Source organism: Equus przewalskii, chromosome 28 (genome assembly GCF_037783145.1).
Source record: "Equus przewalskii isolate Varuska chromosome 28, EquPr2, whole genome shotgun sequence".
NCBI lineage: Eukaryota > Metazoa > Chordata > Mammalia > Perissodactyla > Equidae > Equus > Equus przewalskii.
The window spans coordinates 6672875-6697549 of NC_091858.1; the positions used below are offsets into that span (position 1 = coordinate 6672875).

At 46.1% G+C, this 24675-nt stretch overlaps 1 protein-coding gene across 7 annotated transcripts in view; it reads left to right on the top strand.

Annotated features, from left to right (window-relative positions):
- RAB11FIP1 (RAB11 family interacting protein 1) overlaps positions 1 to 24675 on the top strand; it is a 29400-nt gene continuing 4725 nt past the window's right edge. Inside the window, exons 1-6 of one of the 7 annotated variants that reach the window (XM_070598334.1) lie at positions 11453 to 11588; positions 12088 to 12159; positions 13824 to 14266; positions 15339 to 16146; positions 17143 to 19029; positions 19774 to 19882. In XM_070598334.1, coding sequence (XP_070454435.1) covers positions 13897 to 14266; positions 15339 to 16146; positions 17143 to 19029; positions 19774 to 19882 — 3174 coding nt within the window. In that variant the 5' untranslated portion in view covers positions 11453 to 11588; positions 12088 to 12159; positions 13824 to 13896. Of the gene's footprint in view, positions 500 to 7749; positions 7993 to 8811; positions 9038 to 11452; positions 11589 to 12087; positions 12160 to 13823; positions 14267 to 15338; positions 16147 to 17142; positions 19030 to 19773; positions 20194 to 24112; positions 24271 to 24675 lie in introns of those variants that run through there. The other 6 variants (XM_070598332.1, XR_011534192.1, XM_070598335.1 and 3 more) reach the window with 6 other exon arrangements.

Sequence of the window (24675 nt, forward strand, 5' to 3'; positions counted from 1 at the left end):
CGTGGCCGGAAGCCTTAAAGCGGCCGGGGCCGAGGGGCGGGCCGTAGAAGCCGCGGGTAGCGGCGATCTTCTCGTCGCGGCGATCTTCTCCTCGTTTGCTAGCGGATCGGGGCGCCGTCATCATGTCCCTGACGGCCTCGGCGGGCCGGGGCCCGGGGGCCGTGTGGTCCCCAACGCACGTACAGGTGACAGTGCTGCAGGCGCGGGGCCTGAGGGCCAAGGGCCCCGGAGGCACGAGCGACGCATACGCGGTGATCCAGGTGGGCAAGGAGAAGTACGCCACCTCCGTGTCGGAGCGCAGCCTGGGCGCGCCGGTGTGGCGGGAGGAGGCCACCTTCGAACTGCCGCCGCTGCTGTCGGCCGGGGCCGCGCCGGCAGCCGCCGCCACCCTGCAGCTCACCGTGCTGCACCGCGCGCTGCTCGGCCTCGACAAGTTCCTGGGCCGCGCCGAGGTGGATCTGCAGGAGCTGCACCAGCACCAGGGCCGCCGGAAGACTCAGTGAGTGCGGGCCGGGGAGAGGACGCTGAGCGGAGGCGCCGGCCCCTCGGGCTGGGGCAGGCGGGCAGAACGTGTGGTGTGGGCGCGGAGGTCCTCTTGGAGTGAGCGCGGCAGTCACCGCGCTGCTGGGTCCCAAGGGGGCGGACGGAGAGGGGCCTTTCGAGAGGGATCCCCTGGACTCGTAGTAGTATTCTTACCTAGCTTTAACTTCTCCTTCAGCTGCCCCGCCCAGCTCTCCCTGTCTGTGCGCTCTTTGAAAGCAGGGCGGGGGTGGGGAGCGTGGATACCTGGGACATTTTTCAATCAGCTGAACCTTGCTCTCAGTTTGTGGAACCTAGTAAGCGCTTACTGAATTTTTGATGAGTTGAAATATATGTGGGCTGGCGAACACCTCTTCTCGGTGTGGGTAGTGTGTCTTTTTGATGCACGCCTTAGCCTCTGTGGAAAGCCTCTTGGGGATTTCTCTGTACTGGACACCGAGCTGAGAATGACCGGCCGGGCGCAGGGAGGATTAACTGGAGGAGTGAAACCCACTGCCACTCGCTGGCCCTAAGGCTCACCCAGGGACAGAGCAGGGGCTTTACAGTGCGGGGTGGGAGGAGGTGGGGAATGGGGAATGCAGGTTGCCTGGTGATGGCTGACCCCACCCCCACCTCACAGCGGCAGAAGGGGCTGGGGAAGAGAATTTGCCACTCCCTTCCCCCAAAGAATGGTGGAACAGTTTGGTCTTAATTTTCAGACTGAAAAATATTAACCCTGTTTGCCCTGGCCCCAAATTAGTAAGGATTTCCCAGCGATGGCTGGAGCCCGGGTCTGAGACCCAGCTGGGAAGTAGGCATTGTTTCCCTTTGGAGTTTGTCTAGTTTTCTCTGTTCTACTCCCAGTGGACGCCTGCTTACCTGTAGTTCCCCGGTCAAGAGTTCTGCGTTAGGGTTTCTCACTCCTGCGGGGACAGCTGGGCAAAACCCAGTTCACCCCACCGTATTATGATTTATTTGTTCTCTTTGCAGGTGTTCAGAATGGAACATTTGATTATGGTAATCTAGTGTACCCAAAGCTAGCCTTGCTTAGCTTAATTGGTTGCTTTGCGGGGCCTTAAATATGCAAGGCAGTCATGTTGCCACCTAACTGCTACAGTTTTTGGAGCACACTAATTCACTTTGTGTGGTTTGGATATAAACAGTATGTTAACTTTCCTCGTGAAGGAGACAGGAAAAGCCAGAGGGTTTGAAGTTTCCAGACTCCCTTTTTTGTAGGGTGGGTCCAATTTCAGCATGCATGCTTGCAAATGTAATACCTGATTCACTTATCTGGCCAAAGATGAATAGGCATTTCTGAACTCAAATCAGATGAAAATAGAGAGCCTTGAGGTGAGGATGGATGGGGTATCTCGTGGCATCAGTTTACAAGCCATAGGTAAGCAGTATCTTTGCTAAGGAGGGGATGAAGCAATGCTAACTTTCCATTTGATTAAATGAGGTTTGGGGCCTTTAGGTGACTTCCTTTCCAGCTTCAACTGGGCACTGTTGGCCGTCCTTTGTCCTGCCCCATCCTGAGATGTGTGGATATTAACTTCCCTCTCTGCCATCTGTTTCTTATGTGAACGTTTTATTCCCTCGAAAAACAGATCTCATCTTCCTGCCACAGATAGGGGTTTCAGCTTCCTGGGTCTGATGCCCACTTCGGTCCTGACTCATTGCTGGACTTCTGGCTATTTGGTCTCTAAACACCCAAGTTTCCCTATTCATAAATGGAGCTTGTTGCCAGACTTAATTGATCTTTGTAGGATGTTTCTGTGTTTCTGGATTAATGGGGCCCACATATAGATTCAGAAGGTTCTGTTATTGCTTTGTGAGGAGTGAAAACCTTCCTAAGCTCCCAGTGTCAGGAAAAGTTCAGTCTCTGTATCTTCATTTTTCTCCTCCTCCCCGATGTAATCCTAAACCCAGATGGTTATTCCTGTCTCTGTTATATGAGCTGATTACCACTTAGTCATGGTATCAACTTGTAGGAAAATGGAGCTTAATTGATGGTTTTTTAAATAAGTGCAAAGGAAGGCTTCTTTGCTCCTCTAGCGGTAGGTGAAATTGCAAGCTTTCCATCTACCACTTCCTGGGACTTTCCAAGGTGCTGGGGGAACCCAGTTAAGCTAAGCCTGTCTGATGCCCTGGTACATCAGTTGGGTGTTCGAGATAGCTGACATTCGGAAAATGAGATGTACACTGAGAGGCGGAAGTTTAAGAAAGAAACTGGTTGGGCTAGGAAAGTCATTTGAACTAGTTATTAACTCCACCTTGGACATTAAAAACGGAAACAAAACAAAAGCTCAAATCTTGTTCTGTAGGTTGGGTGTATGTGTGTGTGTGTGTGTGTGTGCATGCATGCATGTTAATCTCTAGCAAAGAAGAGTTGTTGCTATAGAGTACGACTTTTGTCATGGATCTAGAAGCTGAAACTCAAGGTGTTAAGAGCTAACTGTGCTAATATTTCCATTTGTTCTCTTGATAAGGCCCCTTCTATCATATATTTGGAGTCAAGAGAATATACTTTTTATAATGACTCAGATTTTGTGGACCTCAAATTTAGTGTGGTAATACACATCTTTAAAACAGCAAATAGGCTCGCATATAGCGAGGATGCATTTAATAGGGAAGAGTGCATGGCCCCTTTAGTGAGGAAGAAAGGGAAATGAATTGGCTTTGCTCTTTGCTTAGCTGTGAAAGACCTGTGGTCTTAGTTGGGCTGAATAAACTGGGAATCAGTTAAGTCTCACGATCATAAAACAGACATGAATTGGAGAGGCAGGGTGAGGTCACCAACACGTGGGAGCTCTCTAGTCTGATGTACTTTGGGATCCTAGATTGATTTTAAAAAAAAAATCTTTTCAGGATACTAAAAGCAACAAAATTTGGGGAAATAATCTGTTAAGGACAAACTTTAAAAAAAAAAATTTTTATTTTTCTTTCTTCTCTCCAAAGCCCCCTGAGTACATAGCTGTGTATTTTAGTTGTGGATCCTTCTGGTTGTGGCATGTGGGATGCTGCCTCAGCATGACTTGATGAGCAGTGCCACATCCATACCCAGCATCCGAGCTGGTTAAACCCTGGGCTGCCCAAGAAGAGCGGGCAAACTTAACCACTTGGCCATGGGGCCGGCCCCTGTTAAGGACAGATTAAAATGAATATTCATTCATGCTGGCTACTGGAAGGCCGTCATGTAACTAAATATCATGAAACAATACTGGAATAGTTTCCAGATATGCATAGAGAATGTGAGTGATGGAGAGTCGTCTTCTATCTCTTAAAGATTCAAGAGGGAATTGGGTTGCATCTGAAAGGATTTGGATATTACTAAAGGTCAGATATTTTGACGAACTGTAAGCGTAGTAAGATTCTGTCATAAGTTGCTAAGGTAAATTCGGGTTATTAAAAAGAATTAAGGGCTAGATAGTTGTTTTACTAGGAGAGCTGGATGCAGAGAAATGACAGCTGACTGTAGAGATCTATAATTCACAAATTATAAGCCGTCGACATTTGTGCTTCTCCCTGTACGTTTTCTAACCACATTTAGGCTTTTCATAACAGATTGGAAAGTTCGAGTGATGTCGTCCTGGTTAAGGTTTTCCTTTCTGGGGATTCCTCTCGGAGATAACACAGCCTTCCTGGAAGCCTCCCACCTCTCGCATCCCCTCCCACTCCGGGGAGGAAACTGGTCTCAGTGCCCAATGCTGAGTTGGTTCTCTGTTGGCTCTGAGATAAATTACCCTACCCTGCTCATATAAATGGAATGAAATGAGTAAGAAGGGGGAATGTGCCTTAAAGTCATGGTTCCGGTGCTGTGAAAGATGTCCCCTCATGCTTTGTCATAGTCTTCTTTGATTACAGTGTCATCTGTCAGACCTTCAGTTAGCGTGGGGGAAGTTCCAGCTGCTTTCCCCTGTGTTTAAAGTTCATCCATACTTTGAGTAAATATATTTTTTTAATGGTTTGTGAGTTTTATTTATTTTATTTATTTTTTTTCTGCTTTTTCTCCCCAAATCCCCCCAGTACATAGTTGTGCATTTTTAGTTGTAGGTCCTTCTAGCTGTGGCATGTGGGATGCTGCCTCAGCGTGGCCTGATGAGGGGTGCCATGTCCATACCCAGAATCTGAACCGGTGAAACTCTGGGCCACCGAAGCAGAGCTCGCGAGCTTAATCACTTGGCCACGGGGCCAGCTCCTGAGTAAATTTTTTTTTTTTTTTAAAGATTTTATTTTTTCCTTTTTCTCCCCAAAGCCCCCCGGTACATAGTTGTATCTTCTTCGTTGTGGGTCCTTCTAGTTGTGGTATGTGGGATGCTGCCTCAGCGTGGTTTGATGAGCAGTGCCATGTCCGCGCCCAGGATTCGAACCAACGAAACACTGGGCCGCCTGCAGCAGAGCGCGCGAACTTAACCACTCGGCCACGGGGCCAGCCCCCTGAGTAAATATTTTTTAATAATTTTTTAATAATTTTTTAATGCCTGCCCTATGCCAGGTGTTGGGTGTACGGTGTAACCGGTGGTGAGCAAAGCAGCCACGATCCCTGCTTTCAGGATGCTCAGAGCCTGTGGGGGAGGGAGACATTAAACAAATGAACACATAAATAAATAATCATGTATTGTGATAAGCAGTGTGGGGGAAGAGAACAGGGTGTCGTAAGAGAAAAAAGCAGGAAGGACATGATTTAAGGAAGATTACAGATAGTCTCTCTGAAGCAGAGACCTGAAGAATAAAGAAGAATTTCTCTAGTGAAGAGTAGAAGGGAGCCTGATGGAGGGGGAGCAGCCTGTGCAAAGGCCCTGAGACAGGAACAGCTGAGAAGCTGGAGAGACTGTAGACTGAGGCTGAAGAGGAAGGCAGGGCTTTATTTAAGAGCAGTGGGAAGCCACTGAGAGTTAAAAGCAGAGGGGTGGTGTGATCCAGTTTGTCAGGAATCACTGTGGCAGTTGGATGGAGAATGGATTTGAAGCCGTCCTGGCCTGGAATCAGATGGACAGAATGGGAGGCTGTTGGAGTAATCTAGGTGACTAATGGTGGTGGCTTGGGCTAGGGTGACTCCTCGGAGATGGACAGAGGTGGGTGGATTTCAGAAATATTTTGGAGCTTCAGTTGGCCTGACTGGTGATGGATTGGATGTGGGTGGGGGCGAGTGAGAGGACGTGTTAAGAATGAACAAATAAAATAAGGAGAGCTGGCTGTTGAAAATGAATCAGGAAGTGGTGGCTGCTTTCTTTCCTCAACAGTCACTGTGATACTAGAGTGAGGTCACCATTACAAGGAACTCTGGGCAGTGACAGCCCGGAGTCGAGTCTTTGTTGGAGTGAATTAGTAGGAAACACCATTGAAGCCAGGGTGCGTATATGTATGTCTCTTCCAGTATTTACTGTTTCAGTAAGACAGGCCAAGTCTTTGTTTTTAAGAGCGTGGGTGATGAAATCTCACTGGTGTGCTCTAACAGCTGATGAAGTCACTGCTTCAAGGAATATAGGACTAAGAAAAGGAAAAATAATATATAATGTTAGGAAAAATAAACCCATAAAGGAAAAATAAAACTCTTGAGGCAAGTCAGTCAACCATTTAAATGTTTTTCACATCAGAGAAGGTAAGTCTACACAAGAGTCTTGGGCCCTTTTTGTTTTGCTTAAACTTCTTTTGGTTACAAAGACTTCTATTGTATTTCTGTAACTACGATCAGAGGAAGGTCTTTGTATGTAGTATCTGATATGTCATTTTAATTGTAGTTATTAACTAAAAAATGTTATAATTACATTAAAAGCAAGACATATGCTTATTAAAATGTCATCAACTGCAACATACATTTGGTGACATCACTCTTCTCCCCCTTGACAATAATCTTAGATATCCACTAAAATACTATGATTTTACATCTGATATGGTCGTACGTCCTAGAAGACTATGCTTCGCACCCTGTACTTGTGGAGGGACACTAGTGCTGGCTTAGTTCCAGAAGGATTAAGAAGTGCTAGCCCAGATGGAGAGAGTGAGAGGAGGTCATTTTAGGCCTTATCTTCAGAGCAGTTCCCTGGGTGACCTTTGGTTCTGGATTGGGTCCAGATCTCTAAACCTCCGGGCCTTTGAATTCTAGCAAAATCAACACCTAGACCCTTGCCTTGGCCTTTGAAGAAGGCTTTGAAGAAAACCAGTTCGCTGCCAAGATCATTTGTCTTGGAAAAAACTTGGCGAGTAAATTCTGGTCCACTTAAGGTGTCCTAGGTCAGATCTCACGCCCCAGCTGGCTCAGGAGGAGACCAAGCCTGACTTTCACCTGCTTTTCCCTTGGCCGGGGACCATGTCAGTCTTGTCCTTGGCTGTGTGACTAGCCCAGGGGCTCATACACGTCTCTGTGAGTGAGTGAGTGAGTAGGCACAGGGCGGGCGGGCGTTGGCTTGTGGCTGTAGAGAACTGTTGAATCTTACGTTTAGCCCAGTGGGTTAAAGGCTGAGGGGTCCGAGGTGTGCGGTCGAAGCCCTGCTTCTTTCGAGTCCCGGTTTTGGATGTGGCCTGCCCGACAGAGCCCTTTCTTAACATGAGGAAGCAGGTTACCTTCAGCAGCTTGGTGGCTAATGATGCCTTTGGCAAAGGAGCCGCTTTTAGCCACTAATGAGACGAGAAATTCCTTTCCTGCAGGGAGAAGTCTGGAGATAATCTGTTAGAGAAAAATTGAGGGCTTTTTAGTCTCCAGGGCGTCCCTGAGGGACACATTTAGGAATGTGCCTGTGGAGAGAAAAACGGCAGCAATAATTGTCTTTTCTTGAATGCGGGCCTTTGAATGGAGTGGAGGGAAAGCATTGATAAGAAATCCCAGAAAAATGTTTCTAGAGGTGTGGCTGCTGCACACTTCACTTTTTAAATACTCTTTTGTTAAAAAGGACATGGCTGACCCAGGTGGAACAATTAAGGCTTCCAGAAGGCCTGGTCTGAAAAGGCCTCTGTGATCAGAAAGAATGGGGGCCTGTGTGAAGGGTGCCTGTGGTAGGCTGGGTCCCACAATATTTCTTCAAGGATGTTGCCTCCTACAGCACCAGTCCTATGGGGTTTTCCTTTTATGCTAATGGAACTTTCCATTTGTACTAACCATTTGTTGTTAAAACAGGGCTTAAAAATGCTTTTGGTGTGGGTTCTGTTCCTCCTCTTTGGGACGTCCCTTGATTGTGGGATAAATTGTAGATGCTCCGCTTCCTTGCCAGGAGCTCCCATGGAAAGGAGTGTGAGTCTGTCGGGGGGGGGGGACGGGGGGGGTTGGCTAGTGGACAGAACGTTCTTTGCTGTCTGTTACACTGAAGTTTGTTTGTTTTTTTTTGTCCTGACTGAGAGATGGGGATTCAGACTATTGCATTTTCTTTTTCCATCCTTAAAGTCTGAGTAAGTGATGAAGGACCCCATGGTTACCATGAGCCCGTTCTTTGGCAGACCAACTAGAATTCATCAGAGGCATTTACATTTGGGCAAGAGGTGAGATATCTGATCTGATGGTAGAATATTAACATTTGCGGCTTTTTGAGATATGATCAAATAAAAAAACTGGTAAATAGATGATTGCAGGAGTGGTAGACTTACATGTTTAAAAATGTGTCAATTTTTCTAGTTCTTGGAGAATCTTAAAATAATGCCAAAAGCATTTCAACCTGCTTTTTCTATGATCTCTCCTTTACCATGTCATTGGCCAGATTTTGGGATTGCATTTGATGGCTACAGATGGCCTCACGTGCTGCTGGATTGGCTGTTTCAGGGATTAGGGTCAAGAACAGCCCCATTTGTGGCTCTCATGATTTACCATGAATTCTTGCAAGTAGGTGACAGTGGTCAGAGGGGAAGGTCAACCTGAGGCGGCAAGGTTGGCTGGTTGGTAATTCTGTGTTTACAGTTAGGTAATGATGACCAGCCACCTTGGTCAACAACAAAACTTGTTACACTGAGCTTCTCTAGGGTCCACACCGCTGCCGTTTTATAGGTCATAAACATCTCTGTCCTGTTTGCTCTGCATTGCTTCTGGGCTACCCAGAGAAGCATGTGGACGTCTTACCCCCATGGAATCACTCCTTTTCCAGACCCCTTGTAGATGTTCTCAACTGCTAACCCCACCTGATTTTCAGCCTTATTTTTCTTCCCTGGGGAAGACAGTTAATAAACTGCTTTTTAAAATTTCATCTAAGAAGGATCGAGCATGTCTTCCATTTCAAACACTACATCAGGACTGTTCTGTTCCTCCTACTTCTTTCCTCCCCCGAGGCCAGAATGCCCTATGTCACAGTGCTTGGTTGCTGTGGAGATAACTCAGGCTGCAAGTCATGGTTGAGGTTTTCTTCAGGGAGGGGTCCATCACTGACCCTGGAGTCCAAGCTGGACCCACAGACAAGGATTTCTTGAAATTAACAGTCACACCTTAAAATGTTGAAGTAGCTCGTACAGCTGGTGGTCTTCCTTTGCCGTGCGTTTCCTGGAGCCCCTGTGCCCAATGCGAGCATACAGCATTAGTTCATTTTGCTGGAGTCCCTAAGTAGGTGGTTCTTATGGCCCCTTGGGGTTTAAATTAACTAAGAACCTTTTTTTGTATAAGAATCCTTATGTGTGATGAAACTGTATACTTTAGCGGGAGGTCCTTTTCATGTCTAGTTATTTTCTCATGCTTAAAAAAGGCAGCGGTTGTCCCACTGTCACAAACACTATGATGTTTGGTAAACCCCCTCTCTGCCCTGCTGGAGGGTCAGCTCTTCACGGCAGAATCTGGCCTCTTCGTTTTGTCTTTCCAGTGCCTGGCATGTAAAAATGTTTGGACCAAACCTCTGGAGCCATTGTTTCTCTGTATGTGCCTTTAATCTCTGAAGCCATCATTTCTCTGTATATGTCTGCCCTCTGGAATGTTTTAAAGGAAAACATGTTTGCCTCAGCTGCAGAAAGATTAGTTTTGAGACATACCAGTCAGTCCTTTCCAAGTGTAACCCCGCATGTCTGCAGGCAGCGCTGGGACTGCGTTTCCTGGCAGCGGGGGCCACACTGCCCTCGCCCCCCCACATTCGGATGGAAGGCCCCCGGGAGCAGCTTTCCATGTATTTGAGAAACATACCTTCTGAGGCAAATGGACCCTGAGAATTGGGCATGGTTGGATGGTTTTAACTGTTTTCAAAATGACTCTTTAAAAGCCCTGGAGATGCGACAATGAGGATCCAGGCACTAGCTCCCCAGCCAGCAACTCGGGAGGCAGATTCTGTGTCCTGCACCCTGCCTGTTTCCTTCCTGTACCTAGATCATTCTTTTTTACATTCCCTTGCTGCTTTTAATAGGACATCGTTTTTATGGCTGAGTAGTAGTCCATGGTATATATACACCACATCTTCTTTATTTAATCATCCCTCGATGGGCACTTGGGTTGCTTCCACGTCTTGGCTGTTGTGAATAATGCTGCAGTGAACACAGGAGTGCATGTATCTTTTTGAATTATTGATTTCATGTTCTTTTTGCGACAACATGGATGGACCTTTAGGGTATTATGTTAAGCGAAATAAGTCAGGCAGAGAAAGACAAATACCATATGATTTCACTCATATGTAGAAGATAAACAAACACATTGATAAGAGAACAGATTAGTGGGTACCAGAGGAGAAGGGGGTGGAGGGGGGTGAAAAGGGTAAAGGGCACATATATATGGTGACAGATAAAAACTGGTCTGTTGTTGGTGAACATGATGCAGTCTATACAGAAACCGAAAGATAGTGGTGTACACTTGAAATTTACACAGTGTTGTAAGCCAGTATGACTTTGATAAAATAATAATAAAAAAAAGAATTAAAGTACCCCCCCAAAACCACCTCTTTTTGTAAGTGTAGAAGACATAAATGAATTTTTCTATATTTTCAGTTGTTGCCTTCTCTTGTGTTTGACCTCAGAAACCCAAAAAACCCTCCAAACAGTGGGGCAGCCTGTTTGGATAATATGCATTTTTGCTTGTATATGCCCAAGACCATTGCTTGACTGAGGGGCCATGGATGGGTAGGAAGACTGAAGTTTTCATTCTATACCATTTTGTATAATTTGAATTTTTCCCCTATGCCTGTTATTCCTTAAAAATATAGTTGATATAAATTTCCTGTCACTTTCTATATATTCAGAGAGCCTTTTAATTTTTGAGGAACTGAGTTTTAATTATAAGTGAAGAGAATTACTTGCTTATGGAAGGGATCATTTGATTATTTTTAATAGGTTCCAGAATATGAGTTTAAATAGAAACTTGCTACATTGGGATTATGGCTTTCCTTCTGTACTCTGCCCTTTGGACTAGGCAAATGAACCCAGCCCTGATTTCTGAGATAATTCAAGCTTTCTGGGCCTACGTGAAAGATAATGCTAGATCACACCCACGCTGCTGTCACATGCTGTGTGGCCATGCGGGACTTTATTATTTATGAACTGCTTGTATGAGGTGCTGGAATTAAGTGAGCTAAAAGGCAGTTGTACAGAAACACTTAAAAATTGAATTGGTGCTTAAATGTTGAAACTCACAAATGTGTTCTGGTTTGGGATTTCTTCAGGTGAGACATTTCTGGATTGTGGCTTTCACTCGTTGAATTATGCTTGTGACAAATATCCCTTGCTTAAACTGTTTGAATTTAATGATAAGGATAATATTGGTAGTAGAAGAAACAGCTCCTGTCTTCCTTTCCAGCTTTAATCAGTCTAGCACAGATTTTTAAAAATTCTGAACATTTGCATTAGATGCTTCCCTGCCTGTGATTCTGACAGCTTTTCACGTCCTTCAGTAGCCCTGTGGCTGCTCTTGGCTGCCTGGTGCTTGGTTTTAGGTTTGCTTGTGAAAATAAGCGACAGGAACAGTTGGCGAAGTGTCTGTTCACATCTCCTAGAGGTGTTAGGATTTTCCAAAACAAATCCCACTTTGCTGCTCAGGGATCGAACCTGTGTATGAGGTCATAATAGGGCCTCAGAGAGGATTCTAGAGTTGGTTGTAGCTTCACTCAATATAAACAGACTTTGGTGCTGACACTTTTGGAAAAGTGGGCCTGGTCCCATGAACTGTCAGGTGGCATTCTTTGAAGGTCAGTACTGTCTTTGCATCTGCGTCCCCTGGGAGGGCTAACAGAAGAGGCTGTGTGGAAGAGCCGGGAGAAGGCCCTGACCGGCGCTCCTGGCCTGGGTGAGAGGTGAAGCTCTCGCCTGCGGCTGGTGTGGTCATCGGTCTCTGCATTCAGCTCTCAGCAACTTCCCCTTTTCAGTTGCCCACAGTTGGTATTTACAAAAGCTAACCACCCTTCATCACCAAGGCTACCGTTTAGCACATGACTGTCAGAAGAGAAAAGCACAAATAATCCTCTGAACATCTAAGTGACAAATATGCACACTCTTCCAGACCAGGTCCTGGAAATGTATGGGAAAGACACTAGGCTGGCAGGGGTGGGGGCATCTGCAAAGACGTTGCATCTTCCGCTTCTCCACCTGTGGATTGTGGTTTTAAGAACCGTAAAAGCTTTCTCCTAAAGGTCCAAGATCGTAGTTCACGTCATTTCCTGAGATCTTGGCTGTGTTTTGTCAATCCAGGTTAGGTTCTCCTGGATGACTGCAGACTGGAATTCATGTGATCTCCTGATTTAGGATTGGTGGCTGGCTATGGTGGGTTTTCCTCTTTCTTCTTTTATCTTAAGACATTTAAATTAGAAGCTTAAGCTTACTTCAAAAAGAATTTAAATTTGAGCCCTCCTCTCTGTGTGTTACAAAAGATGGCCCATGGAAGATATGCTAGGAGAGAGTGCAAAGTAGGAATCTTCGTGTCAGAGAAAGAACAGGAGCTCTGGAGAAATGCAGTGCTGATTCAAAATCCTGGCTATGCCCCTTAACAGTGACAAGACCTTGTACCAATTACCTAACTTGTAAACCTCAGTTTCTTTGTCTGTGAAATGGTGTAATATCCACTTCGTGTCATTCTTATGAGACGTAAGTGAGGATGTTTCTAAGTGTGTACAGTGCCAGGTATGCCGTTGGTGCTGTTTAAGTGTTAGGTTTCTGCTACCCTCTGCCCCTTTCCTTTAAGTGTAGAATCAGCTGAGATAGTGGGGGCAGCAATCTGCCCTGTGAGAAAGACAGGCTGAAGGTGAAAGAGGAAATTGTGCTTATTTGGGCAAAACCATCATTTCCTTAAAGTTGTGGCCCTCGGCTCTTAAGTAGGTCACTGAGAAGAACATCGGAGTGTGGGTTTTCACTCTGTGAGCGTGGCTCCGGGCATGGCTATCGGTAGACCATGCGCTAGAGTGGTTTGTTCTTTCATGGCCGTGCTGCTAACGGGGCTCACATTCTTACAGTTCGCTGGGTGGAAATGACAAGAGGGGGTTCCTTTTTCTGAACTTTCTCCTTCAGTGGAATTGGACTGATAGAATACCATTTGCCATATCTTGAATTAATTTGCAAATGACCAAGGAAAATATTTGAATAAGGTTTGAAATATTCCTTTTTCTGATTATTCAGCTAGGGAAGAAAGCCTCCTTTCAATTTCTCAATTTTGTATTGTGGTAAAATATACATAACACAGTTTACCATCTTAACCATTTTTAAGAGTATAGTTCTGTGGCATTAAGTACATTCACATTGTTGTGCAACCATCACCACCATCCATCTCTAAAACTTTTCTGTGTTCCCCAGCTGAAACTCTGTGCCCGTTAAACACTGACTCCCCACCCCCTCCTCCCGCAGCTCCTGGCACCCACCCATTCCTTTCTGTTTCTCTGAGTTAGAGTACTCTAGGGACCTCATATAAGTGAACTCATACAATATTTGTCACTTTGCGATTAACTTATTTCACTCTTTTAAAAAACACACATGTATTTTTTACTCTGTCTTGTATTTTCCATTGCTCTCTGGCTGGGGCTGTTTTGCAGACTCTTGCTTTGCTCTGAGATTTGCTGGTAGATTTGCATTCTACCTTCTTAACTGTTGGTGTACGATCTTTGCATTTTTACCCTATTGAAGGAAAATACCAGTCATAGGAAATGATCTGATGGAATATCTTATTTTTAGTAATAGCTCTTTATTGAAAGAAGATTTTAGGTGATGATACACTAAGTAGAGAATCAGATCTTGTCTTTGCCTGGTGGGTATCTTCTGAAAAATAAAAGAAGTTCTGCCCTCATGCCCTGTCCCTGCCTCCACTCCCCAGGGAAGAGAGCATAAGAATGTGTTTGTATAAGAGGTGGTAGCAGAAGGAGAGGCCGGTTAATGGGGATTGTGAAAATTGTTTTATCCGCTTCAATTCAAAGGTATCCTCTCCATCTTTCTCCACGCAGGTGGTATGCCTTGAAATCCAAACCAGGAAAGAAGGAGAAGGAGCGAGGAGAAATCGAGGTTGACATCCAGTTTATGAGAAACAACATGACTGCCAGCATGTTTGACCTTTCCATGAAAGACAAGTCTCGGAATCCATTTGGGAAGCTGAAGGACAAGATCAAGGGGAAGAATAAGGACAGCGCGTCAGACACTGCTTCAGCTATCATCCCCAGCAGGAGCCCCTCAGCCGACAGTGATGACGAGTCTTCTCCGAAAGACAAGAAAAAGAAGTCAAAGATCAAGACCTTGTTTTCCAAGTCTAATTTGCAGAAAACACCGCTTTCCCAGTCCATGTCTGTCCTGCCTACTTCAAAGTCAGACAAAGTGATGCTTCGTCCTGGAGAATTTCAGTCCCGGTGGGAGGAGGACGACAATGAGGACGAGTCTTCCTCTGCCTCGGACGGTCAGTTTTCTCCTTTTCACTTGGCCTTTCTCCCTCAGCTTAGTCTACTTTGCTGTGAGAGAGAAGAAACAAACAAATCTCGAGAGAAAGATTTTAATTCAGCTCCTTGGTTACTAAAATGATGACAGTGATGGTGGTGCTGGTGCTGGTGCTGGTGCTGGTGATGATGGATAATCTTGGTTAGGAAGCCGTCTCTATTTCTACACCCTCTGGTTTCTGAGAATGTATACAGTCCTTTTCCGAAATGTCTGGCTCTGTAAGTGCTGTGCGTTAGTCCAAGCATTTGGAGCTAACAGAATGAGTGCATCCAGGTTTTTTTATTATGAGTAAAACCATAGAACCTTACAGTAATTCTGATATCTCGTTAACTCATCAGGTATTTATTGAGCTCCTGCTAATGTGCTTAACCCTAGTGGGATACCTCCCTAATGAAAGCTGAGGAGTCCCAGTCCCCTTAACTCTGAGTTAACTGTGTGTTTTTTGGGTATGTGTGGGGAAGATTGGCCCTGAGCTGACATCTGTTGCCAGTCTTCCTCTTTTTGCTTGAGGAAGATTGTCACTGAGGTAACATCTGTGCCAGTCTTCCTCTATTTTGTGTGTGGGATGCTGCCTCAGCATGGCTCGATGAGCAGTGCATAGGTCTGTGCCTGGGATCTGAACCCACAAACCCCGGGCCACTGAGGTAGAGTGTGTGAACTTAACCACTAGGCTGCCAGGCCAGACCCTTAACTGTGTATTTTGAATTTCAGTTTCAATGACTACATCCCTGCTATTGGGCAGATTCTGCTACTCTACCAAGAGTGCTGTCCTTTTCATTGGTCAAATGCAGGGTCTCTCAACCTCGGCACTGCAGATAGTTTGGGCCAGAAAATTCTTTGTTTGGGGGGCTGTCCTGTGCACTATAGGATCTTTAGCAGCATCCCTGGCCTCCACCTGCTAGATACCAGTAGCACACCCCCACCCACTTGTGACAACCGAAAATGTATTCAGACATGGACAAATGCCACCCCCCTCCAGTTGCCTGCCACTCATTTAACTTATTTCCTCTTGTTCTTTGTTTTTCTTCCCACAGTCATGTCGCACAAGAGAACAGCAAGTGCAGATCCAAAGCAACTGAACCAGATCAACTTCAGCCTTCCCAAGAAGGAAGGACTCTCCTTTCTTGGTGGCCTTCGGTCTAAGAATGACTCCCTTTCCTGCTCTAATGTCTGTATCAACGGGAACCACGTTTACATGGAGGAACCAGAAGCCAAGAGTGAGACCAAAGACAGCAGCCCATCCTCTTCCCCGTCGCCTCAGGGCTTCAGGAAGAAGCATTTGTTCTCCTCTACGGAAAACCTGGCTACTCGGTCTTGGAAGGAGCCTGGGGAAGGGGGGACAGTGTCTTCTGACAGGGCGCTCTCTGAGTCTTCCACAAAGGACTCTCTGAAATCCACATCTCTGCCATCGTACCGGCCACTGGTCAGCGGGGACAATAGGGAGAGCACGGCTCCAGCGACCTTGGAAATGGCAAAAGAAACCAAAGAGAGCAAGAAGCAGGAGAACAAGAAGTCCTCCCTGCTTTCCCTAGTGACGGGAAAGAAGGACGTGGCCAAGGGCAGTGGAGACGAAAGCCCTCCTGCCGTCCGGCAGAAGGAGGAGGAGAAGGAGGGCACGCTGAGGGGAGGCAGACCGAGGGCGGGCGCCCCGGGGCCTGGCGGAGACCTTGGGAAGAGATCCGAGAGGGACACTCCGGCCGTTGTCTCTGGACGGGGTCAATCCCTGAACCCCTTTGAAGAAGTGCAGATCACAGAGCTGGAAGCTGACCCAGAGCCCAAGTCTGAACCTGCACCCCTTGTGACCTCCGCAAGGGCGCCCCAGACCAAAGCCGTCAAACCTCGGTGAGTCCTGGCCCCTCTCACACAGGCCCTTCCACCTCACTGTTCGTGGCAGTCGGCGAGGCCTGCTGTTAGAGCAGATCGTGCCTGCTGTTTGTGGTGGTACCTGTGTATGCCAGAGGTTTACTGGTCTATGCTGTTATTCTTAACCAGGCCCTACCGCCTGGCTGCCCCTCCCTGTACAAATTACAAAACGATGAGTCCCAGCGCAAAGCCTCCGCCAGCAGGCATGGTCTGTCCATCTCAGTAAGATAATCGGGCCCCAGTCGAATGCCATGGTTTGTGGCAGGTACTGAGTGTCGCAAGTTGGGAATGCCAGGTTTTGGTTGTGGTATGCGCAGAGCTTGTGTTTATGAAGCTCTTATCACTTGTCTCCCCTGGAGGCGGACGTTATCTTTCCTCCCTGCACTTTGGCATTGGTTTGCTGGCGTGAGAGACCCCTGGTCCACTCCCGAGTCTGCTTGTGACAATTCTCTGTGTGTTTACGCTGCACCTTGTTGCAAGAGCCTGAGGGAGCCTCGGGGGTTCTGCTTTTCAGCACGACTCACATTCTCACAAACAACATTTCTGTGGTCTGGGGTGGGGGAGACTTTTTTTTTGAGATTCTGCTTACATTGATTTGACGCACATAGACGCATGCACACACGTGGACACACACAGACTGTTTCTTTTCAAAATCTGTGCCTGTGCCTTCATCTTTGATGGCTTTGAGCTTTTTAGATGCTTTTCGTTTATCACCAAAAGAAACTGTAGGTTGTTGCTTTGCCTGGATCTTTGTGTCTCTGGCAACAGCCCTTTGTGTGGCAGGTGTGCTTGGTGAAACAAGTCTGTTAAGTATTTTGTATGTTAAGTATTGGTGTTCCTTCTTTAACTTCTTAAGTTAGTGCCCCAAATATGAAAAAAGTTCTCCCCTTTGGAACGACTTTACTTTTACATGTTTTTTGCCTCTCACGATGCATCTGCAACTGACCTGCAGATTTTATTTTGTCCTTTTTGCAGACTGGAAGTGTCTCCAGAGGTTCAGCCCACAGCCAGGCTTCCTTCTTCCCCTGACGCCCCTGTCTTTTTTTCGGCTCTTCCTTCCATTTCTGGCCAGACACCTGTCCCTTCTCAATTGGGGCATGATTCAGAGACACAGTCCTCTGACTCTCTTTCAGTCTTCTCCTCTTTCTCCTCTCCCATAGCAGCTCCCATTTCCACATCCACTCCGATTAAAACCTGGCCGTCCGCAGACCAGGGCCAGGCCGCTTCTGAAGCACTGCCTTCGCTCCTTGAAGCAGAGTTGCAAAAGGAGAGTTTCACACAAGTTCCAAAGACTGTTTCCTGTGCCTTGGGATCACTTGCCAAACAGCCACCCATTCCAGTGTGTAGAGGGATGGAAGATTCTCCAATGGGGAAGACCAGTGAGATAGGCACAGAGAATACTAGTGGCCATGACTCAGAAAAGTCTCTCCTGAAGCGGCCTGAAACGGGGCAACATGAAGGGGAACTGAGGGTCCTCCCCACAAAACAGCAAGGCCACATCCCCGCTTCTGAAGAGGCCCAGGAAGTAACAATGGCCCTTTCACTCAGAAGCGGCAGGATGGAAAGCCCGGCCGGGAAGCCTCCGATGGGGGAAAACACAGACTTTGAGAGTCGGTCCAGGTCTCCTGTGGAGAGCAAAGGTGGGGATGGCGGGATGCCTGCAACTGAAGAAGCAGCGACCCCTCTTCAGCGGGGAGGATCGGTGCCTGCACTTGACTCTGCGCTGCAGAGACGTGAAGATGCGGGTCTGAATGTCAGTGAGGGCTGGAAGAAGACCAAGAAGCGTGTGTCATTTTCTGAGCAGCTCTGTACAGAGGAGGAGGTGGAGAAGTCCGCTGGGTTGGTTGAAGAGGACCTGAGTAATCCCTGGGAGCTGACCTGTGAAGGGGCTGCCGCTGGAAATGGGGCTGCCGGGCAGCCTGCTGAGTCTCCCCACACAGAGGGCTCCGAGAGGGAAGCCGTGATTGAACCCCAGCCACTGAGTTACAGCGCACTGGCCTCTGTGGCTGGTTGCCTTGTCCTCCCCTCTCGTGAGGAGAGTTTCTCAGAAGGCCCCCCCAGCGACGGAAGCTCAGAGGAAGACAGTCCATTCGTCAGGGTTGGGGGAGACGATACCCTTATGGCTCAAAATCAGAGCAAAGCCAGTGATCATGAAGGGCTGTTGTCTGATCCCCCGAGTGACATCCCGTCTGCCTCAGATGTTCAGTCTCCAGTCATGGCTGACCTGGACTTAACCCTTCCTTCCATTCCTGAAGTCGCATCAGATGATGAAAGACTAGATCAGGTTGAAGATGACAGAGAGACAGCCAAGGTGGCATCTCTGGAAGTAGGAGCTTCTTCCTTGAGCACGTTACCTGCCCGTGCTGAGAGGGAGAAGGCGCCGAGTGGTGAGGCAGAGGGGTCTGCTCCTGCAGAGAGCCCACAGGACCTCAGGACGAAAGCACCCGAAGCACCTGTCGCAGCTTCTTCAGAGCAGACGACAGCTTTCGGAATTCAGAACCCGTATCTTGGCAAGAGCTCACACTTGGAGAAACAGCTGCCAGGCCCTGGCGGTGGCGAGGAGGAAAAACTGATGGGAAATGGGAGGCCAGGTCAACCTCCTGATGCGGCCCTGCACTCTCCTATATCCGGCCCCTCCTTTTCTGAGACCTTTCCTGCCACACATTCTTTCTCCAGCTCTCTACACTCTGACACTCACACCAGTACAGCAGAGTCTCAAAAAAAAGCAACAGCAGAGGGCTCCGCTGGTAAGGTGGAAAATTCTGGCAAGAGGAAGCCGCTTCTTCAGGCCTGGGTCTCACCCTCAGAGACACATCCAGTCTCACCTCAGCCAAGCGCTGGAACTGGGTCAGCCAAGCACAGGTGAGAGATGGGGAAGATGGGCTTCAGAAATGTTGTGACAGCCCTCCTGTACTTTTCGCCTGCAGAGGTTCTGGCTTTCTAACTACCCAGAGGTTCTGAGAGCACAGCCTGCCTGTTTTGCTGGCAGGGCCTATTTTAAAAGGGCTGTCCCCTGTGGTGGGACTGTCTCAAGACGCTCCTGCATTTGTAGCAAGAACGTTGTAATCGTCTTCAAACATAGTTTAGGCATTGTTCTGCACAGTCAGATTTGGAGCTCTCAGACTGCAGAGACGTACCGTGACCAGTGTCTTACGAGTCCCAGCACCAACTGAGCGGGTGTGGTGGACCCTAGCAGTGTTGAAAGCTTCCTTTAAGCCCCACCTGGTGTGAAGCTGGCATGTTTGTTCTGAACTCTTTCTTGACTGCTGAGGAACAGAATGCTCTGCAGGGGCTCCCACGGTGGAGTCCTAGGCTGTAGTTGCCGCCAAAAATAAGAGACTGTCTTTAATGTTCTCCTGACATTGATAATGAAACGAACGTCAGGACACCTGGCTAGAAGAGTGTGCTTTGTTGACTTGCATGGCTGCCTAGTGCTGACTTCTTTCGTTTGCACAGGAACATTGATGTTTGTTAGACCGGAGATGTGAACAGAGCATGTCACCACTCTCCCCTCTTGTCTCTCTTGATGCCTGCCGTGTTTGAGATGGGCTGTCTCGGTTTTGCCATTACAGAAAGGTCTAACCACCCTTTCCCCCTTTTCTTTAGACTTCATCCTGTGAAGCCAATGAACACGACAGCCACCAGGATTGCTAACTCCAGCCTGGGGACTGCCACCATCATCAGTGAGAACTTGATCAACGAAGCCATGATGAAGGTATGTCTTCTCCAAGCAGTAGGCGTGTTAGTTAGGGACCTACAAAAAGCCTGTTTCCAGAGTCGCCATTATATACATCTCCCTGGGCAGCAGGTACCACCAGGAGTAACTTAATCGTACAGCTCGTGTCTTTGGATAATCTTCGGAGGCCCCTACACTCTCCATTGCGTAATTACTTTTCAATTCATGGTTATTAGTTATTGTTGAATTTTCTGTTTCAAGAGACGGGATTGATACCAGGGCTTCTTTTTTTTTTTAAAGATTTTATTTTTTCCCAAAGCCCCCCGGTACATAGTTGTATATTCTTTGTTGTGGGTCCTGCTAGTTGTGGCATGTGGGACGCTGCCTCAGCGTGGTTCGATGAGCAGTGTCATGTCCGCGCCCAGGATTCGAACCAACGAAACACTGGGCCGCCTGCAGCGGAGCGCGCGAACTTAACCGCTCGGCCACGGGGACAGCCCCCAGGACTTCTTTTTAATGAGCAGAAAATATCACCTACCATCTGGCCCATTCAAATCAGATATTTTCATTTTTCCGTGTAGCCTTTCTTATCTTTTGGCAGGAATGTGAAATTCTTGTAGTTGTAATCACTGCATAGATATACTTTTTTGTAACTTTATTCTGAAATAATTCCGAAGTTTAAGAAAGTTGCAAGAATAGTACAAAGAACTCCTATATACCTTTCATCCCAATTCACCAGTTGTTGACATTTTACCAGATTTGTTTTATCATTCTCCCCCCACCTCTCCTGAACCCTCTCTATTCTTTCTCTGTATACTTGTAGTTTTTTTTGTCTGAACCATTTGAAAGTAACTTGCATACATCATGCCTCTCTTACCCCTAAATACTGAAGTGTGTGATTCCAACAAATAAGGACATTTATCAAAATCAAGAAATGTAACATTGATGTAATACTCTTTTCCCATCTATAGTCCATATTTCAACTTCACCAATTGTCCCAGTAGTGTCCTTTTTAGTGTGTTTTTCCCTAGTCCAGGATCCAGTCCAGGATCACTCATTGTGTTTAGTTGTCTTGTCTCTAGTCCCCCTTATTCTGGAGTACCTCCTCAGCCTTTTTGTGTCTTTTAAGACATTGACATCTTTTAAGAGTTTAGATGAGTTGTTTTGTGGAATTTTCCTCAGTTTGGATTTATCTGATATTTCCTCGTGGTTTGGTTGAGGTTGCACATTCTTGGCAGGAATCAACTGAACAGATAACGTGTCCTCCTCAGTGCATCATATGAAGAGGCGCCTTACATCAGTCTGTCCCGTGAGTGGGCGAGTTAACTCTGATGACGTCGTTTAGGTGGTGTCCCCCAGCTTCTCCAGTGTGAAGTTGCTGGTTTTTTCCCTTTACAATTAATAAGAAACTTGTGGGGAATTAATTTCTGACTATGTATGTATCCTGTTCCTCATCAGCCTTTGATTCACAGGCTTTAGTATCCATTGATGAATGTGGTAGTTGCAAAATGATGACTTTCCAGCTCCATCACGTGCACGGAAACTCTCTTCAGTTCTCTTTTTCACTTAGCAGTATATCATAAGTAATTTTGCATGTCGGTTCTTAATTATTCTTTGACATGGTCATACCAGTATTTACTTAACCAGTTCCCTATAATTGGATATTTGGGTTTTCTGTTTTTCATTATGAATAACACTGCAGTTAACAATTTCTTGCATAGAACTTTTCCCCTTCTTTTATTATTATTATTTCCTTAAGCTAAATTTCCAGGAAGAATATTGCTGGATTAGAGGGTCTCTTCTCTTTAAAAAGCTTGCGCTAACATTAAAAAAACCAAAAAACAACCCAGAAAAACAAAATCAACCTCCCAGATGATCTCTGCTTTAGTGTCTCCATCCTGCCCTTTCTGGTTCTAAAACCGGAAGGATTTACAATACTGCCGTGTTGCAAACCTCTGGTCTTTGACTCGTTATCACGGGGACTGGAGGAGAATGATCTACCAAGAGATGGGTGACCGTTAGTGAGCGAGGATGTGTTGTTTCAAATACGTGGAGAGGAATTTCCTAATTGACTGCTGGGGGCCACAGTCGGTAGAAATAAACTTCCGGGCATCTAAAAGTTTCATTCAGTCGCAGATTTTACAGTCCTATGGACTCCAGGACATCAAATAATTTTTGTCTTTTTTTTTTTTTAAGATTTAAAAAAAAAATTTTTTTCCTTTTTCTCCCCAAAGCCCCCCAGTACGTAGTTGTATATTCTTCGTTGTGGGTCCTTCTACTTGTGGCATGTGGGACGCTGCCTCAGCGTAGTTTGATGAGCAGTGCCATGTCCGCACCCAGGATCCGAACCAACGAAACACTGGGCCGCCTGCAGCGGAGAGCTTGAACTTAACCACTCGGCCATGGGGCCAGCCCCCAATTTTTGTCTTTTTAAAATAAAACTTTTCGCTCAAGTCTCCGGCAAGCAATTTTAAGTGCCAGGTGACATTATTGCCTCTGGCTCCATTGCACCTGTGCCACCAGGAGCTGGGCTAAAGTTTCATAGAAAGCTAGAGACCGAAGTTTTGGGTAAAGAGGCTGAGTAGTAGTAACGAATTGGTGCTGAAAACAAGTTAGCATCTTCTGGCCATCTTGCCTTCTCTTCCCTTGTAGGCCAGGCTGACAGGGCCGGTGGTAAGCAGCATTCTCAAAATTACCAGCTGTAGCCAGAGCTATGTACCTACCTACCATGTTTATTCTGTAGCCTACAAATGTACCATAACTTGACCAGCTCAGCTTGGCTGGCTCCTGTGGTTGTGTAGAAGAGACAGGACTTGTCTTCCTGGAGTTAACTATGTTTACCAGGAAACTGGGAAAAAGAACAGCATGAAAGGGACAATAATGAAAGCCAGAGTCATTTGGTGGCCTCCTGTCCCCTCTTCCCTTTACTGTGGAATGCACCTTGGCTCCAAAGAGAAACACACACCTAGCTTTCGGGAAGTGAGCAAGACCCTTGGCTCCCATTTTGTTTACTCTTCAAAGCTCATTTAATCAGGGGCTTATCTCCTGACTCTAACTGAGAGAAGAACTTGCCTTAAAACAAAGACAACCACTGCTTATTTTGCTCTTGATTTGTAAGCCCTCCTGCTGTCTCTCTGCTTGCCTGTAACAAAGCTCTTGGTCCTGGACCATACCTAGTAAATATTCTGAGTAAATATGGGAGGTTTCCTGGAGACTGCTATTGGCTGGCCATATAATAGATGCTTTGTACTAAGGCATAAACAAAATTTATAAAAGTAACTACTCTTTAGAATGTTGCAAAATGAGAGAGAGGTTGGGGAAAGAAATTGCATAGCTAAAGTTACGAAAAACTAGCTGAATCATTGCTATAATGGATTTTTTTTTTTGGTTATTGTTTTTGGGCCTCCATCCATTATAGATGATTTATAACTAGGAGTGTATTGTTTGCTCAGGTGGCTGTAACACTTCCATTTAAAAATAATACAGCCAACTAGATCCAAAAATCATCTGTCATATTACATGGAAAAAGTTGGATAAAAATTTGAATATACGTCATTATTATTACAACTATGGGGGAAAAGATCCAATGGGAAAATCCTGGAAGGAAATATGTGACAATGGGTACTGTTGTTTCTGGAATTAATGGGTGTTTTCTTCACACTTCTCCCTCTCCATGGCTGTCACTTACTTTCTGTAATGCTGGATTGTTTTGTAATTTTTCAATCATCACATAACTAGGATCTTCTGATGATTTCAAAGTCCTACATACTTTCCCTTTTGGATTACAGAATCCGAACTGAACAGCTGTTTGACAGTTTTGTACAAAGTGCCTTAAGTGGGCATGCTTTTCAATTTTATGGATTTATCTTTAGGAACTATTTAGAAATCTGGCCAGAGATTTATGTTCATACATTTTAGTAAAATGTTATTATATAATTGTGAAAACTGAAAACAACCCAAATATCAAGCAAGGCAGAGGTTGTTAAAATATAATAGAATTTTAAGCATTCATTGAAAAAACAATTTTTGCCAAAATTTAGTAAGAAAAGCCTCACAAAATAATAATTTAAAAAAAGCTATGAAACTGTATTCTGTATGATAGTAAAGTTGTAAAACTTACCAGAAAGAAACGTAGGAAAAAAATTAGGAAAGAAAGAGACTCAGGGGCCGGCTCTGTGGCCAAGTGGTTAAGTTTGCGCGCTCCGCTGCGGCGGCCCAGGGTTCGGATCCTGGACACGGACATGGCACCGTTCGTCAGGCCACGTTGAGGTGGCGTCCCACATCCCACAACTAGCAGGACCTGCAACTAAGATATACAACTGTGTACAGGGGGTTTTGGGGAGATAAAGCAGAAAAGGGAAAAAAAAAAAAAAAGATTGGCAACAGTTGTTAGCTCAAGTGCCAATCCTTAAAAAAAAAAAAAGAAAGAGACCCAAATGTTATATCTTGGGGTTATAGGTAATAATTTTTTCCTCTCTTCTGTATTTGAGATTTCCCATGATGAGCAAATAAAAAATCATGTTATTTCTGAGGAAAATTAATTTTAATTCGTCTCGAAGGTCTAGTTAAGATGTCACTGCGTCTTTGAAGTCTGTCCCGATCACCTGTGTAGCAGTGGTTTCCTGCTTGTCCAGCTCCTGGAGCACATTGCACCTCTCTGGACTTGGACCCCTGAGCCTTAGATAACTGTCCTTGAGCCCTGTGTGTGTCTGACACTATGGGGACCTGGTCCCCACTCTCAAGGAGCACCTGCCTGCTCCTCCCTCCAGGCGCCAGCTTCTTCATCTTTCTATCTCCCAAACTCCCTAGCGGAGTATCTTATGTAATCAGTA